Consider the following 14632-nt stretch of genomic DNA (forward strand, 5'->3'; position numbering starts at 1 on the left):
AAACACTTGAATTAATCAAGCTTATAAGATACACCATATATAGGAAGGAAACAAGACAAGGACATGAAATTAAGTTTTTGTATAATTTAAATGACATTTGGCGCATAAAATGTAAACTGTCTTCTCTCCTTGTCTGCCCATCAACAAAATTTTGCTTTGGTGCACAAAATCTCCAGCAAAGAAAATGATCAAATTGGGGATACCAGTTGAATATCTCATTCCTATAGAATATAACTACTGAATAAGGATATGCCTACAAATGATCAAGTTTCTCTCAAAGTAAATGGTCCTCGGTATGTACTACAAGGGACTGATATCAACATTCCCAAAAAGAATTGTTTTTCCATAACTCCTCCAACCATACCCCACATGCAATCCAATAACAAACTTTACATGGATCATTAGCAACAAGCAAAGTCATAAGCTGTGACTTGGCTCAGGGGGCAATCGTGACTTAACTTGATTAGCGAGATGTGGCAACGTCTTCATTTGTTCCTTAACCACCCCCTCCATACACTTCTCAAGCTCTCTGGTAGAGACATCTGATTGCCTAACTAGCCTTTCAGCTTCGAACCTGTCTTGGCAAACCATCAAGCTACGACTTAATCTTTCCTGCAATAAGTTTCGGAAAGCAAGAGTTTTAAGAGCTTATTATTATGAACCTCTTCATTAGTTGGAATGAGAATTATCAAAAGTTAACGCAGGATGTGACAAGAGTAAAGTATGATTTTATGAAAACGGTATTGAATAAGCATAGAAAATTCCATAATTCTCAACATTGTCATCCCAGCTCCTCTCCAAGTCTCTAGCTAAGCATCACACTCATTGTCTCCTTTCATATTCGTTTTCCTGTATCTGATCCACTCTCTGCGATTTTCTTTATTTCTTTGTTACAAAAGGACTATATATCATCCGTTGTCTCCTCTGAAAGGCAACATGGGCCATTCTCTATGACTTTCCTTATTTCTTATCTTTGCCATACAAAGTCTCCTAGCTCTATATCATTTATAGTCTCCTTTAAATTTTGAAAGGTCTATTGTCTATGAGTTTTTCTTCTTTTTCTTTCTTTGACATGCAAGACCTCCTATCTCTATATCATCTATTGTCTCTTTCGAAATTCGAGATGATCTATTCTCTACGACTTTGATGCTTTTATTCTTAGCCATGCAAGGTCCTCTAGCTCAATATAATTCACTACCTCCTTGAAATTCGAAATGGTCCATTCTCTAGCTCAATATAATTCACTACCTCCTTGAAATTCGGAATGGTCCATTCTCTAGGACTTTCATTGTTTATCATGCAAGGTCTTCTAACTCTATGTCTTATCTTCGCAAATGACTATAAAAATTCTCTCACTGGAGAACTAACCTGGAACCTTGACATTTCGTTTTGCACAGTAGAGTTGGCTTTCACCACAGGCGCGCTGCATCGTTCAACACAGTGACTGATCTGTTCCTGACTTCGGCTCCTATCGAAACACTCATATGCGCACTTGAAATACGCTCTCTGTAAAGAATGGAAGAAAAACAGTAAAGAAATTTTACATATGTCGACATAGAGAGAAAAATAAAGAAGAAAAGAAAACAGAAATAAAACGGCAGAAGAAACACAAAAAAAACAAAAATATGTAGAGAGAGAGAGAGAGAGATGGGAATGGACGTGGAGATGGAGATGGAGATGGAGCAGAAAGTTAAGAAAACCTCCTTGGAAGATGCACGTACGTCTGTGAGAGTGAGGGAGACACTGACTAAAGGAAGAAATAACGAAAGCAAGAAAAAAAAAACAGCATAGGCACGCATAGTGAGAGAGACCTGGAGTGTGAAATTCACATAGTTCTGTACATCCTTGAACGCCTCGTCTGCGGCCGACTGGAGGTCCTTCTGGAGATCAGAGACAAATGGTGGCACGTCCGCCATAGCCTCTTCCTTCCGTCGTCTTCTGCCTCAGGCTTCGCACAGGTTTCGTTCTTTCGTCTTCAAAGGGTTTTACGTGTGCTACCTGCTCATATTTGTGTAGCTACATATATGTATGTATGTATAGACTCTAGAGCCAGATGAGTTTAAGTAATTACCAAAATACCCCTCCTCTATTTTTCTTAAATGAACAGAATACAGAATGCTACTAGGTAAACTATATGTTAGTATCTTCAATAATTCTTTCTTTGGCATTCACGGTACTCAAAGATCAACGCTGCTAGATAAAACCATATTTTAGTATCTTCACTAAATATTTATTGGATATTTATTCACCAAAGAGTGCCACCATGAACCACATGTACTTAGACCTTTCCACAATTACATTGTGGTTGTGAATGTGTATTACAATGTTACACAATGGCATGGTTTTCAATGTCGACACCCAATAAATGTCAAGTATATGCATAGCACGAGGATTCTCAATGAAGTCCTTACACATTCATTCTACCCGCATTTTTATATACCCATGTATAAAAGAGATCAGTTCCTTCTTTCTTTTTGCAATATTTGTTATACTCACTTTCAACACTCATGGACCCTTCAGATGCTAAAAGAAGTCAAATATCTTGTCGCTCTTTTTACAATAGTGTACATATTCCCTTTCAACACTCGTGGATCCATTTGATGAGTACAACAATTAAAAATATATATAGCATTGGCGACATATTTGATCTGCGAGACAACTGATAATACATCAACTTATTATATTTATAGAATATGATATTTTTAACTGAATAATAATACAATGCTGATCCTTCTTATTATGTGACTACATAACCTGCTATCTTCGACTTGTTGCTTGTAAGGATCAAGCCAAGTGCCAAGGTGGGGGGAGTCGAAAAAATGGAGTATCCCAAGAAAAATGGCAAAAAAAATGTGAAAGCAACCAAAGAAAGGATGAGAATGGTAATAAGGTGCGCCTCTCTTTGCTTCAGTTGATTCCAAGATGACAGGATGAAAAACACTATGTTTGAGCTATTTGCTTGTCAAATGACTGGCTACCTTCAGTCTTAACATGCTTATTAGTATGAGAAGGAGACTTCATGCATGAATTACAATTCCAGCACCCTAACTTCTTTCTTCTCTTGTTGCTATTGCTTCTACTAAGGGATACATTTCTCTCTGACCCAAATAGCAACAAGAACCAGGAGAGCCCGTATCCTCGAAGCCTTCGGTTCCGTTCAATGCTGCTTGAAACTTTATTCCTTGAGACACTTGCTTCCCGTCTCCTCCGCGAAGAGGTTTCTCCTTCTCCTTCTTCTTCTTCTTCTTCTACATCTTCTTCCTCCTCTTCTGGCCTATTTAAAAGCTGTCTTTGGGTGATCTCAATGGTAGAGCTAACTCTCATAAGCTCCTTCCCCACCGATTGTAGATCAAGCGAATGTCTTCTAGTCAATGCTTTGTAACTCTTCATTTGTTCCATCAGCTTCCCCACATATTCATCATCCCATCCATCCATTGTAGGGGCACTCTCTTTGCTCACAAGATCAAGTACTTGCACTTCTAATTCCTCGGTTACAGCCTCCTGCTGCTCAGTCCAAGGCATAACCGTTTCCTTCATTTTGCTCACTTGCTGCCTCTGCAATACCAATTCTTCTGTTAACTTGTTAACTCTTTCCTCGGCTCTTTTCCTCTTATCCACCCATTGGTGTTTTTGCCTCGCATCCATCGATCCTTGTTGCGCATTCCCTTCTTTGAGAAGCTTTTGTAGTTCTCCTAACTCTGCTTCCATCTTCTCCACTTGTTCCACACGGGCTTGTAGGTCTTCTTTAAGTTTCATGCGTTCTTCCTTCAATCCTATCAACTCACTCTCCAGCTTTTCATCCATCAGTACTTGATGCAAGCGTGTACCAAGGTTTATATGCAACCTAGCTAGCCCCTGCAGCTCACCCTCCCCTTCTATAGAGCGTGTTTCCAGTGCTTCGATTTCTTCTTGCAGTAGCTCTTTAGCTGCAGTGATGAGAGATGTTTCTTGAACATCTTTGGCAGCTGCCTCCTCTTCATTAGTAGTCTCCCTCATCCTCAATTGAATGGAGGGTGATCTTGGTTGTTCTGATATATTTGGCTGCCTCGTCTCTTCTGCAGAGGCTTCCTCTGCTACTTTGCCCGAGTAGTTTTGTAATAGCATTCTCAGGTTTTCCACGGCCTTGTGCAACACAGTGACATCCTCCACTATTTCTTGATGTTGCATTGACACTAGGGCTGTGGCAAGTTCTAGATCAGAAGTTTTATCTTGCAGGCTATCTAGATTCATGCCCTCAATAACCATCTCTTCATATCGTGACAATCTCTCTTCTTCCAGAGGAATGCTATTATAGCCTCCTTTTTGCAAGGTATTCAGTATTTCCACACATTCCTGGAATTTTCTATCTTCATCGTTACCATCGAGCAGCTCTTTCGCCACCAGTCTGATCTCCTCACACAAGATGAGTAAATTATCTTTCAAAAGCAACGCATATGTGATATCCTTTTCTTGCAAGTCAGATAGCATCACATGTAGTTTTTTGTTCTCCATCTTTACAGTCTCCAGTTCTACTTTTAGTTCATTATTCTCTTCCCCCATTCCATGTGTCTTGCCTTGCAGATTGTATAATAATTTCTCAGCATTCTGCATTTCAGAAGCAGAGTCTGCCTGCCTATTTATCCTCTCATCCTCTACAGCTTCTGGATTTTGTTCGATTCTTGCTGCAAGCTGTCCTCTTTTATGTTCATCCTTGAAGACAACTACTTTCTCCTTCAGTTTGTTGACAACATCTACCATTACAAGAACCATACTCTTCAAACTGAAGCTTTCAACCGCATTTTCAGAGTTGATTGTTTCCGTGTGATGAAATGGCTGTTTCATAAATTCATCATGGATGATTTCAGACAAAATCACTTCCTTTGCAGCTCCATAGGTCCCATTTTGCGCTTTGAAGTGGAATATCTGTTTCTTAATATTGGCAATTGTTTCCTCTTCTAATAAAGCAATTTCATCCCTGGCAGGAGTGAAGCTGCCATCACTGTCGTTCGACATCATCCGATCAATATGTTCCATCTCAGATAGCATCTGAGATAAATCCCTGACATGTTTCTGGAGTCCAATCCATAATGCATGTTTCATCTTATGTGTGCTGTCAAAAGCTAATTCACCCTCCAGATCTTGCACGAGAACATCTTCGTCCAGTTTAGCTACCAAGCTTTCTTTAGGAACCTCAAGTGCTTTATAATGAGATTCTAACTCAGCCATAGATACGTTAGGGTAAGTTACTTCTTTAGTGCCATTGCGTGCATGTAGCTTCATGTGGTTATTCTCTTCTTCTGATCTATTCAATGGTTTCTGTGATTCCTCCACCTGTATTAGCAGCAATCCAGTAGCTTTTACCGATTCTTCATGTTCTTCCTCTGTTTGAAGAGGCATCTGTCTCATGTTCTCCAATTCTGTTGGTTCAGCCGAAACATTGGCGTTCACAAGAATATTCTCTTCGTCCACTTTGGAAACTGCAGATATGTGTTTTTTACTCTGTTCTCCACACGAATCACCCACCACTGCTTTTTCTTGATGAGATACTGCAATAGACTTGCTTTCATTCTGTAACTTCCAAACTCTCTCATGTAGCTCCTGCGACAAGTTCTCTAATTCTGTTGCTTGGGCAGCCAGTTTGTTCTTCAGCATCATGTTCACTTCCTCCACTTTGGAAACTGTAGCTTTATGTTCTTCCACCTGTCCTCTAAGGAAACTATTCTCTGCAACTTTTTCTTGATGAGATGCTGCAATAGATTTGTTTTCATTTTGCAACATGAAAACTTTCTCATGATGCTCATTTGTCAGCTTCTCTAAAACTGTGGCTTGGGCAGCCAAATCTAAAATCAGCATCACGTTCTCTTCTTCCACCTTCGAAACTGTAATTTTATGTTCTTCCACCTTTCCTCTAAGCAAAGCATTCTCTGCAACCTTTTCTTGATGAGAAGCTGTGATGGATTTGCTTTGATCTTGTAACTTAAGGACCCTATCATGAACCTCCTTCAGCTGAACATTTTGAAGATCCTTTAGGACCGCTTTCAATTGCATAATCTCTGTCAGGCCACTATCCAACTTAAAGGCCATGTCCTTGTTCTCTTCTGTCAGAGATGCCACTTTGTTTTGCAGTTCATACACAAGCTTTTCTTTTACAGACAACTCCTCTACAGCTTCCAAATGCTTGCTTTCTAAGACAGATGATTCATTATGTAGTTCATTTACCATCCTAGATTTAGATTCTAGCTCCATTTTAAGATGAGACATTTCCTCAATCGTAGTCTTCACAGCTGCATCATGGGAATCCTTATCTTTCTGGAGGTGCTGTTTTAGGCTTACACATTCCTCCTCTATTGAGGAGAGGGTTTTCTGTAAACTTTCTGCTTCAACCGAGAGCCTCTGCATAGCCTCATCCCTTTGATGAAGCTGCACTTTTAGGTCTTCAAGTTCTTTCTCTAGATTTGTCACCTGATTAACAAATAGGGATTTCTCCTTTCGCAAAGCCACTCCCTCAGCTTGCAAAGTATTGATCTCTTCGTTGAACTTGATGGCTTCCTGTTGTTGAAGCATAAGCTCATTTCTACTTTGGAAATTTTCTGAGTTGAGATCCTCGATTTGTTTTTCCATGGTCTTTAGTTTTGAATTCCATTCATGATTCATCTTTGAATACTGCTCTGCTGCATCAAGTTTGTTAGCTTCTGCAGATTTAAGCTGCTCTTGCAAATGGTTTGCCTCTTTAACCTTATCATTTAACTGCAGCCTTCCAGCCTCGACATTCAATGATAACTCATCTCGTTCATGTTGTGTAGTTTCCAATTCTTTCTTAATTTCATCTAACTTCTCTTCGACTTCTGCTTTCTTCTTTTGCAAATCACCAAGGACCTGTTCAAGCTCCCCTTTAGCTGCAAGTGTTGCAGATAAATCCTGCTTGAGCAACTTGTTCCCGTCCCTCTGCCTTCTAATCTCTTCATTGCTCTCTAGTATTGTATTCTCAGCATCCCTTCTGTAAGCCACCGACAGAGTAACTAGTCCCTCTAGCCTTTCATTCTCGTGTTGCATATCTGCAAGCTTGTCCTGAAGCATGTTTCCTTCCACCTCGCGGCTTTCGGCATGTGATAAAGACAAATGCAACTGTTTCTCGAGTTCTAACTTTACTGCTTGCAAAGCCAAAACATCTTGCTCTAATTTTCCCACTTCCTCAAACTTAGAGTTCAAGGCATCCTCTATTTTAGCATTATCTTGTTTAAGTTGAACAAGGTTAGTTTGCATTTTCAGCAGGTCACTAGTTGCTGTTGTCGCTTCAGACTTCTTTTGCTCCAAATCTTTCAGCAAATCGGCACATTTCTTAGCTAGAGCATCTTTCTCCCCAATAGCTAAGTGTAAGGCATTCTCAGTTTCCGCATTATCTTGTTTGAGTTGAACAACATTAGCTTGCATTCTCAGCAGTTCACCAGTTGCTCTTATGGCGTCAGACTTCTTTTCCTCCAAATCTTTAAGAATGTTCGTGTATTTTTTATCTAGTTCATCCTTTTCCAGAATAGCCAAGTTTAAAGTATCCTCGGTTTTAGCATTATCTTGTTTCAGTTGAACAATGTCAGTCTGCATCTTCAGTAGGTCTCCAGTTGCCCTTATGGCTTCAGACTTCTGTTCCTCCAAATCTTTCAGCAGATCTGTGAATTTGTGATCTAGTGCATCCTTCTCTTCAATAGTTAAGTTTAGTCTGTCCATAATAATCTTTTTATCCTGTTCTGCACTGTTCAATGCTTGTTGCAACCTCTGAAAATCCTCATCTTGCTTATGCATATCTTTCTTCAAGGATTCAACAATGCAAGTGAGTTGCTTTTTCTCATTCAGAAGGTTCAACACTTCTTCCTTGAGACTGTCACCTGTCTGCAATGCCACCATTATATCTTTCTCCATTACCCCTTTCTCGCTCTCTAACACTTTGATATGTTCCTCCAGCTCATTATATTTTTCTACATGAGTACTGATGTTTCTAGTTAAATTCGCTCTATCTTCTGTGAGCAGGATAATCTCTTTCTGGAAATCATCGATTTGCTTCATCATGGAAAGCTTCTCTTCCTGCCTTTTCTTCTGGTCTTGTGAATAGGAATTGTTGGCTGCTTCAGCCTTGGAAAGTGTTTCATTCAATGTCTCTATTTCTGTCATTAGCTTCTGAGTAACATCAGAGCTCTTTTGCAACTCTAAAAGTAATGATTCTTCTCGGTTTTTCAAAACAGATTTATCTTCCTGTAAAAGGGCCACATCCTTGCAAAGCATTGAATTCTTGTTCTCCAGAAGAGCAACCTCGGCCTCAAGATTGCCAATGTCTCTCACCTTGTTTTGAGCTTCATTTATTAGGTTTACATTTCGTGCATCCAAATCAGAAAGTTTGCATTGCAAATTATGTATTTCTACCTTAGCCTTCTCATTATCTTCTACTATGATTTTATTTTCTTCTTCAACCTTAACAAGCTGATCTTTCAGTGACAGATTTTCCCGCTGCATTATTTCCTTGTTGCTTTCCAAACTAGAGATTATATGCTGCATGTCATTATGCCGGTTTGAATGAGTAGCAACCTCACCAAGAAGTAGAAATCGCTCTTCTGTTAAATGGCGATGATTTGTTTCAAGCTCCTCATGATTTTTCTTTACAGTAAATATCTCATCTAAATATTTCTGTTGTTTAAGAAGCAGAACTTTATTTGCTTCTTTTTCTGAGACATTAGCTTGATGTAACTCCTTCACTTCTAACTCAAGGTGGTTTTTCCTCACCAAGCATTCCCCAAGTTCTGTGGATAAAGAATCACATTGCTCTTTGAGAGAATTTATCCGCTCCTCTAGACCATGTTCATGGACTAAACGTGATGAAATGTCAGCATTCAATGCTACAATTTGGCCATGCAAATCTGAAATTTTTTCACTTAATATTTCAATGCTTCTTTCTTTCTCGGCCAGTTGATCAACCACTGATCCATGTGCAATCACTTCTTGGGAGAGTTTTAGCTTCAAATCATTTATTTGAGCTTCAAAATCACCGAGTTTCCTGGTGCAATCTTCATTCTGCCTTGCTAACGAGATGTTATCTTCCCTTGAATTGTGGATCTGTTCTTCTAGTGATTTGACTTCATTCTTCAGTTTTTCGATGACCTGAGCCTTAGCATGATCTTCGTATTGAAGAGATTTTTGAGCTACCATAAGGATTGCAAGTTCTTCCTGAACTTTCTGAGCTGCCTCAGCTGTGACTTGATGGTCTGATTGTGTTGTAATGTAGCGCTCATTTAGGTCACTGTTTTGTTGTTGCAAGCTTTCACACTTTTGCTCTACTTGTTGCATTGCAATTGTTAGGTTCATTTTCTCACTTTCCAACGAAGAAATTTTAAGCTCAGCAACTACCAATTTGGATTCCAGATTTGCTTTAATCTCGCATCGCTCCTTTTCTAGTTCAGAGATTGCTTGCAAAGCTTTTGCTTCTCTTTGCTGAAAAACATCCTTCTCTTTTAAGGAACAGCTCAAATCATCTTCTAGTGCTTTTAGGAGGGCCTTCTGGGTCGCAAGCTCTTGCTTGAGCATACTACCCTCTGCTGCCTTAGCCATGGCTTCCTCGTGTATCTTTCGATACTCCTCATCGCCTTTTCTTGCCTGCTCTAATGCTTTCTCAAGGGCATCCTTGATACCTCCCTTCTCTGCAGATAAAGATGAGAGGTTGAGCTGAAGTTCTTTAATTTCCAAACTTGCCTTCGTAGCCATGCCCTCAAATGCCAACTTTTCATCTTTAAGAAAGGAAATCTCTGAAGAACTGGATGCTATCTGTTCCTTAAGCTTTATTTCGGCTGCTTCTAAAGATTCACATTTCTCTTTAAATTTCTCGTATTGAGCTTCCAAGCTTTCCCTTGCCTGAACAGCTTCATCAACGTCAGATTTGAGCTTTAGTATGAGCTTTGCACTCTCAACTTTCAAAGATTCGAGCCTTGTATTTTCTTCCTCCAACCTACTGACTATTTCCTTCAGTTTCTCAATTTCTCCAGCCTGCTGCTCTGACTTTTGAGTAATAGTTTGCTTCTCCTTTTCAGATAGCTTGAGCTCTTCCTGCAAATCCCGGGCATTTGTTTCAGCTATAGATTTTTCATGCTGGAAAAGGTTCTTCTCCTTCTCAGAATCCAGAAACAGCTGCTCCAGATCATTCCTGTAAGTGATAAGTTTGTTCAGTTTATTCTCAAGCTCTGTCACAGCAGATGCTTTCATCTCAATCTGATCTCTGAGCCTTTGATTTTCTTCCTCGAGAACAAGAATCTTCTGTTGTAAATCGTGTATTTGCTGTTCGAAGGCTTCCTTAGCAATTAGTAAATCCTTCTCACTTTCTTCTTGAAGAGATGTAAGAGCATCTTGCAACTTCTGCTTAGATGCTTCTGCTTCCTTGATCTTTTCCAGATGCTCTGCTTTAAGAGACTCGATATCTGAGAGTTGATGCTTGAAAGCTGTAATTTCACTTTCTAAGTGCTTATTTCTCTGATATGCTTCCTCGACCTGCTTGGTACATTGCTCGGCAAGTTGTGATTTCTCTTCTTTCAATGTAATAAGGGAATGATTTAACTTAAGGTTCTCCTCTTCCAGTTTCTGTCCCTGTTCATGGAAAGACTTCAATTTCTTTTTACTGGTCTTATCCTCTGCTTCAAGGCTCCTCAATCTTGTTTGCATACTCGAAAACTCGAACTGGATTGTCTTCAATTTAGCAACATCAGTAATGAGTGCTTTATTCTCCTCCTGATAGTGCTTTAGATCACGGTGAAGCTGTGAAACATCAACAGCCACAGGCTCGGAACCACTCCGACCAACATCATCATGAAAACCTGGAAACTTGTGCTTGAATCCAAATGTTCGAGTCAAATTATTCATACGAAAAGCCAATGGAGATGATTCATCTTCATCCGTATGAGCCTTTGCAGATGGGCTATCAGAATCGAATTCAGAAGGCCCGGTGTACGAATAGGAAGGACTAATGATATCAAACCCGTCTATACCTCGTTTTGAACTAAGTTCGGTGGGGGAATTCTGAGCTGATTCAGGAGAGACCCCTAACTGAGCTTGTAAAGCTGGGGCTACGTTCAAGCGAATCTCTCTGGTGAGGGTATCGTGGCGCTCGGCCAATGCCCGATAGTTCTGGTGAAACTCTCCGATCAAGGAGATCAGTTCTGGCCTTTTTCTGTAAAACATCTCTGCTCTCTGAGCAAATGAATCTGCATCCTCTTCTATTATTGTTAGCATGGCAGCCACCTTTCCATTCATCTCTGGCAAAAAAGTAAGAAGAAAACCATTAGAATTTCTCTGCCTAATGCACAAATGTATGATTTCCCACATACTATTATTCCCTTCTTTCTTAGTAAAAACATCCTATCACACGTATCCATGAATTTCCTACATCTTTTTCTTAGTGGAACATCCTATTATAATTTACTTCTTCATAAACATACTATCATTCATATCCATGCATCTCCTAGCTTCTTTAATAATAATAAAAATCATAACATTTGTGCCCATGAATCTCCTTTTCTTGGTTAGTTAAAAAAATGATGTCATTCATATACACAAATATCCTACATATTAAATTCATAGTGAAAAAATACTATCATTCATCCAAGCCATTTGTTTGTGAAAACATCCTATAATTCATATCTGTGAATTCCCTTGATCAATTGATGGTAATAACAGCCTATCCATCATAACAATGAATCACTTGACTATAATTCATATCTGTGAATTCCCTTGATCAATTGATGGTAATAACAGCCTATCCATCATAACAATGAATCACTTGAACCTGTTTCTTTACAAAAACATCATATCCATAAATGTGATATCTTCCAGATCTTCTCAATCATATTCATGAATCTGAAATTTTCTATATCTTGTTCTTAATGGATAAAACATCCTATCATTCATGTCAATTGTTTGGCTGCTAATCTGAAGACTTACCCGATACATTCTCTTGAAGCCATTTTGAATTTATAGGGCTTATATGGCTGTCCCACCACCAAGAATGGGATCGTGACCGGTCGGTATTCTTCATCATTGCCAGGTTGACTCCGAAAAGATTCCATGTTAACCCATCAAGGGCTTATCATACAAATCTCTGAAAAGAAACAAAAACAACAATTGTAGGCCGATTAGTAGAACAGGATGGATAACAATATAATAAATCCAACCTATGAGAATTGGTTAGAAAAATTAGTGGATTGCATCCGTCAATGTTATAGACACACACACACACACTTGATCGGATAAAGTGAATGATGATTTATGATTCCAACAGCAGTTGTGCCAGGCAATACTAATGTTTCATACTTGGTCGCACTTAGCCCTTGACAAAACAAATTGGGGCATGGATTATCAGATAGCTTGGTTACACCTTGGTTTGTTGGGGATGAGAGGACCGATCAAGGGCATATAATTCGAAACATGGATAATTTCAGGGTCATCCGAACATGTGGTCTTGGATAGTGGTTAAGACTTGATTTCTTCCAGACAAGAGGGCCACAAGGATGTATGGTTCGAAACATGAATTTATATGAAGCGTGTTCTAAAACGACAGAGAGAGAGAGAGAGAGGAATTATCATCGAGAACTCACCGGTAGAGAGGTTTGAGTGAGATCAACAGGAAAACAGTGATTTTGTGATTTATTAAAAAAAATAAAATTGGGAGGAGAGCTTCTTCTGTGAGCAAGGTGATCTGAAGCTAACAATTCCTTCTGCTCAAGGAGAGAAGAAGGCGAAGAGGAGGAGGAAGAAGAAGAAGAGCATCAGATCTCTGAAAAGACGAAGTATGACGTGGGCATCGAGATAAAAAAGGTGGAGAAAAGTAGCTGGTGATGGGGGGGACCTTTCTGCAAAGCAAGCAAAAAATAACCCCCCCCCCCCCCCCAACCAACAAAAATGGATCTCCCATATGTATACATATGTTTAGTTGTTGAGAAATGGACACCCAACCCAATCAACTCAAGACTCACACCTAGTTATAGTGTGTGTGTGTGTGTGTGTGTGTGTGTGTGTGGTTAGTTGTTGAGAAATGGACACCCAACCCAATCAACTCAAGACTCACACCTAGTTGTAGTGTGTGTGTGTGTGCTATATCTAGATCACTATACACCTACCTTATACCTAACCACCTACCTCCTTTGTTTATCGAGCTATTGTGGGCGCCTAGAAATCCCCCTCCCCGAATCCATAATTCAGTTCATCCTGGCCTGAAATGCTCTCCACACGAAAAGAATGGAACTATATGTGCTTTGTCTATCGAGCTATAGTGGGCGCCTACAAATCCCCCTCCCCGAATCCATAATTCAGCTCGTCCTGACCCGGAATGCTCTCCACACGAAAAGAATGGAACTATATGTGCATGATGACTACCCAAGTTGAGACTTTAGGAAACTTTTTTGGGCGGGGGAGGGGGGAGCTTCATTACATATTACCATAGGGAGTCATATGGGCTCCTTTTTTTTTATTGGCTTCAATGCTCACAAAAAAATTTATTTATTCCATCGAGGTTTGTCGCAAAACTAATTGAGCCTAGATAGTCAAATGCATCTCTCAAAGGTATATTAGGTCACAATGTTACTTGTCGGTCCAAGGAGCACATGTGCTTTCTCATTGGTATGCATTCTCTTCATGTTTAGGAAATTTGTCTTTATTCCACTGACAAATGAATTGTTGCACTACTATCCATTGGTATAACTTATATCAATGTTCAAGATTTTCTTGATTTACTTACCTCAATACACTTTTTATTAGTCTACTTGGTTTGGGAAATTTCTTCTACTCGTAAGCTAAAGGAGTCATTGTGAAACAATAGAACAAACGAGAAAAACACTTGTATACATAAAGGAATTTCATTGAAATTTGTACATGTTTCTATCATATATTGTTCAATTTATGAATATTTCCAATCCATGAGTTCAAAATCCAAGTGCAATTTAGAGAGTTGTATTAATTTTGTTTGAATCATCCTCATGCATGTCAATAACTCGACATGTCGTTTTGTTGACTCTTTGTTACAACGTTGATTACATGATAAATGCATGCACCTAACTTGTCATTGTTGAGTGAGTAGTTTTGATCGTTTGGTGTTAGTTTATTAGGTGAGCAAGTATGCTTGAATTAACCTGGCGTGCATTACCTCGTACACATGAGATTGTTTTGAGTTTATTTGGTGAACAAGCATGCACATAGGATTGGTTTACATGTCCTTTTAGTCATGCAATAAACTCCTTTCGATAGTCAATATTGAAACCTAGCACAGAAAAGCTTGACATTAGGGGAAAAAAGTGTTAATGTAGAAATATTTCCCATTAATATTTTAATAAATCTCTATTTATGAAGATCACGTGATACTGTAGATATAGTCAGATATTTATGATGTTTTTATAGCTCTTGTTGGTTATAGTCAATATTTATGATGTTTTATTAGTTCCTACCAATAATTACGGCCTTACAAATCATTCTGCTATATCTCTACTTCTCTATTTGCAAATTAGAGTGATTGCATGACATTGAGACTTGCAGGTGATGTGGCACAAATAGTATGATCACAATCAACATTCACCTTTTAGAGTTATCACGACATTCAATTATCATCTAGCATTGTAATTTCTATCATAGATTGCAT

At 39.1% G+C, this 14632-nt stretch overlaps 2 protein-coding genes across 2 annotated transcripts; both read right to left on the bottom strand.

Annotated features, from left to right (window-relative positions):
• Positions 1–60: 60 nt before the first annotated feature.
• Positions 61–1997, bottom strand: LOC147848598 (uncharacterized). Its single transcript, XM_087338326.1, has 3 exons — positions 1812–1997; positions 1369–1506; positions 61–612 (listed from the first exon to the last, which is right to left on the bottom strand). Exons 1-3 carry the CDS (start codon positions 1914–1916, stop codon positions 418–420), a joined length of 438 nt encoding a protein of 145 aa, XP_087194452.1. The 5' UTR covers positions 1917–1997; the 3' UTR covers positions 61–417.
• Positions 1998–2660: 663 nt separating this feature from the next.
• On the bottom strand, positions 2661–12752 carry LOC147848599 (uncharacterized). The gene is made up of 3 exons (XM_087338325.1): positions 12600–12752; positions 11947–12103; positions 2661–11261 (listed from the first exon to the last, which is right to left on the bottom strand). The coding sequence occupies exons 2-3, from the start codon at positions 12041–12043 to the stop codon at positions 2941–2943; spliced, it is 8418 nt and encodes a 2805-aa protein (XP_087194451.1). The 5' UTR covers positions 12044–12103; positions 12600–12752; the 3' UTR covers positions 2661–2940.
• Positions 12753–14632: the final 1880 nt, after the last annotated feature.

Source organism: Azolla caroliniana, unplaced genomic scaffold, assembly GCF_043228905.1.
Source record: "Azolla caroliniana isolate FFs.n. ecotype wild unplaced genomic scaffold, voAzoCaro1.0.p SCAF_305, whole genome shotgun sequence".
NCBI lineage: Eukaryota > Viridiplantae > Streptophyta > Polypodiopsida > Salviniales > Salviniaceae > Azolla > Azolla caroliniana.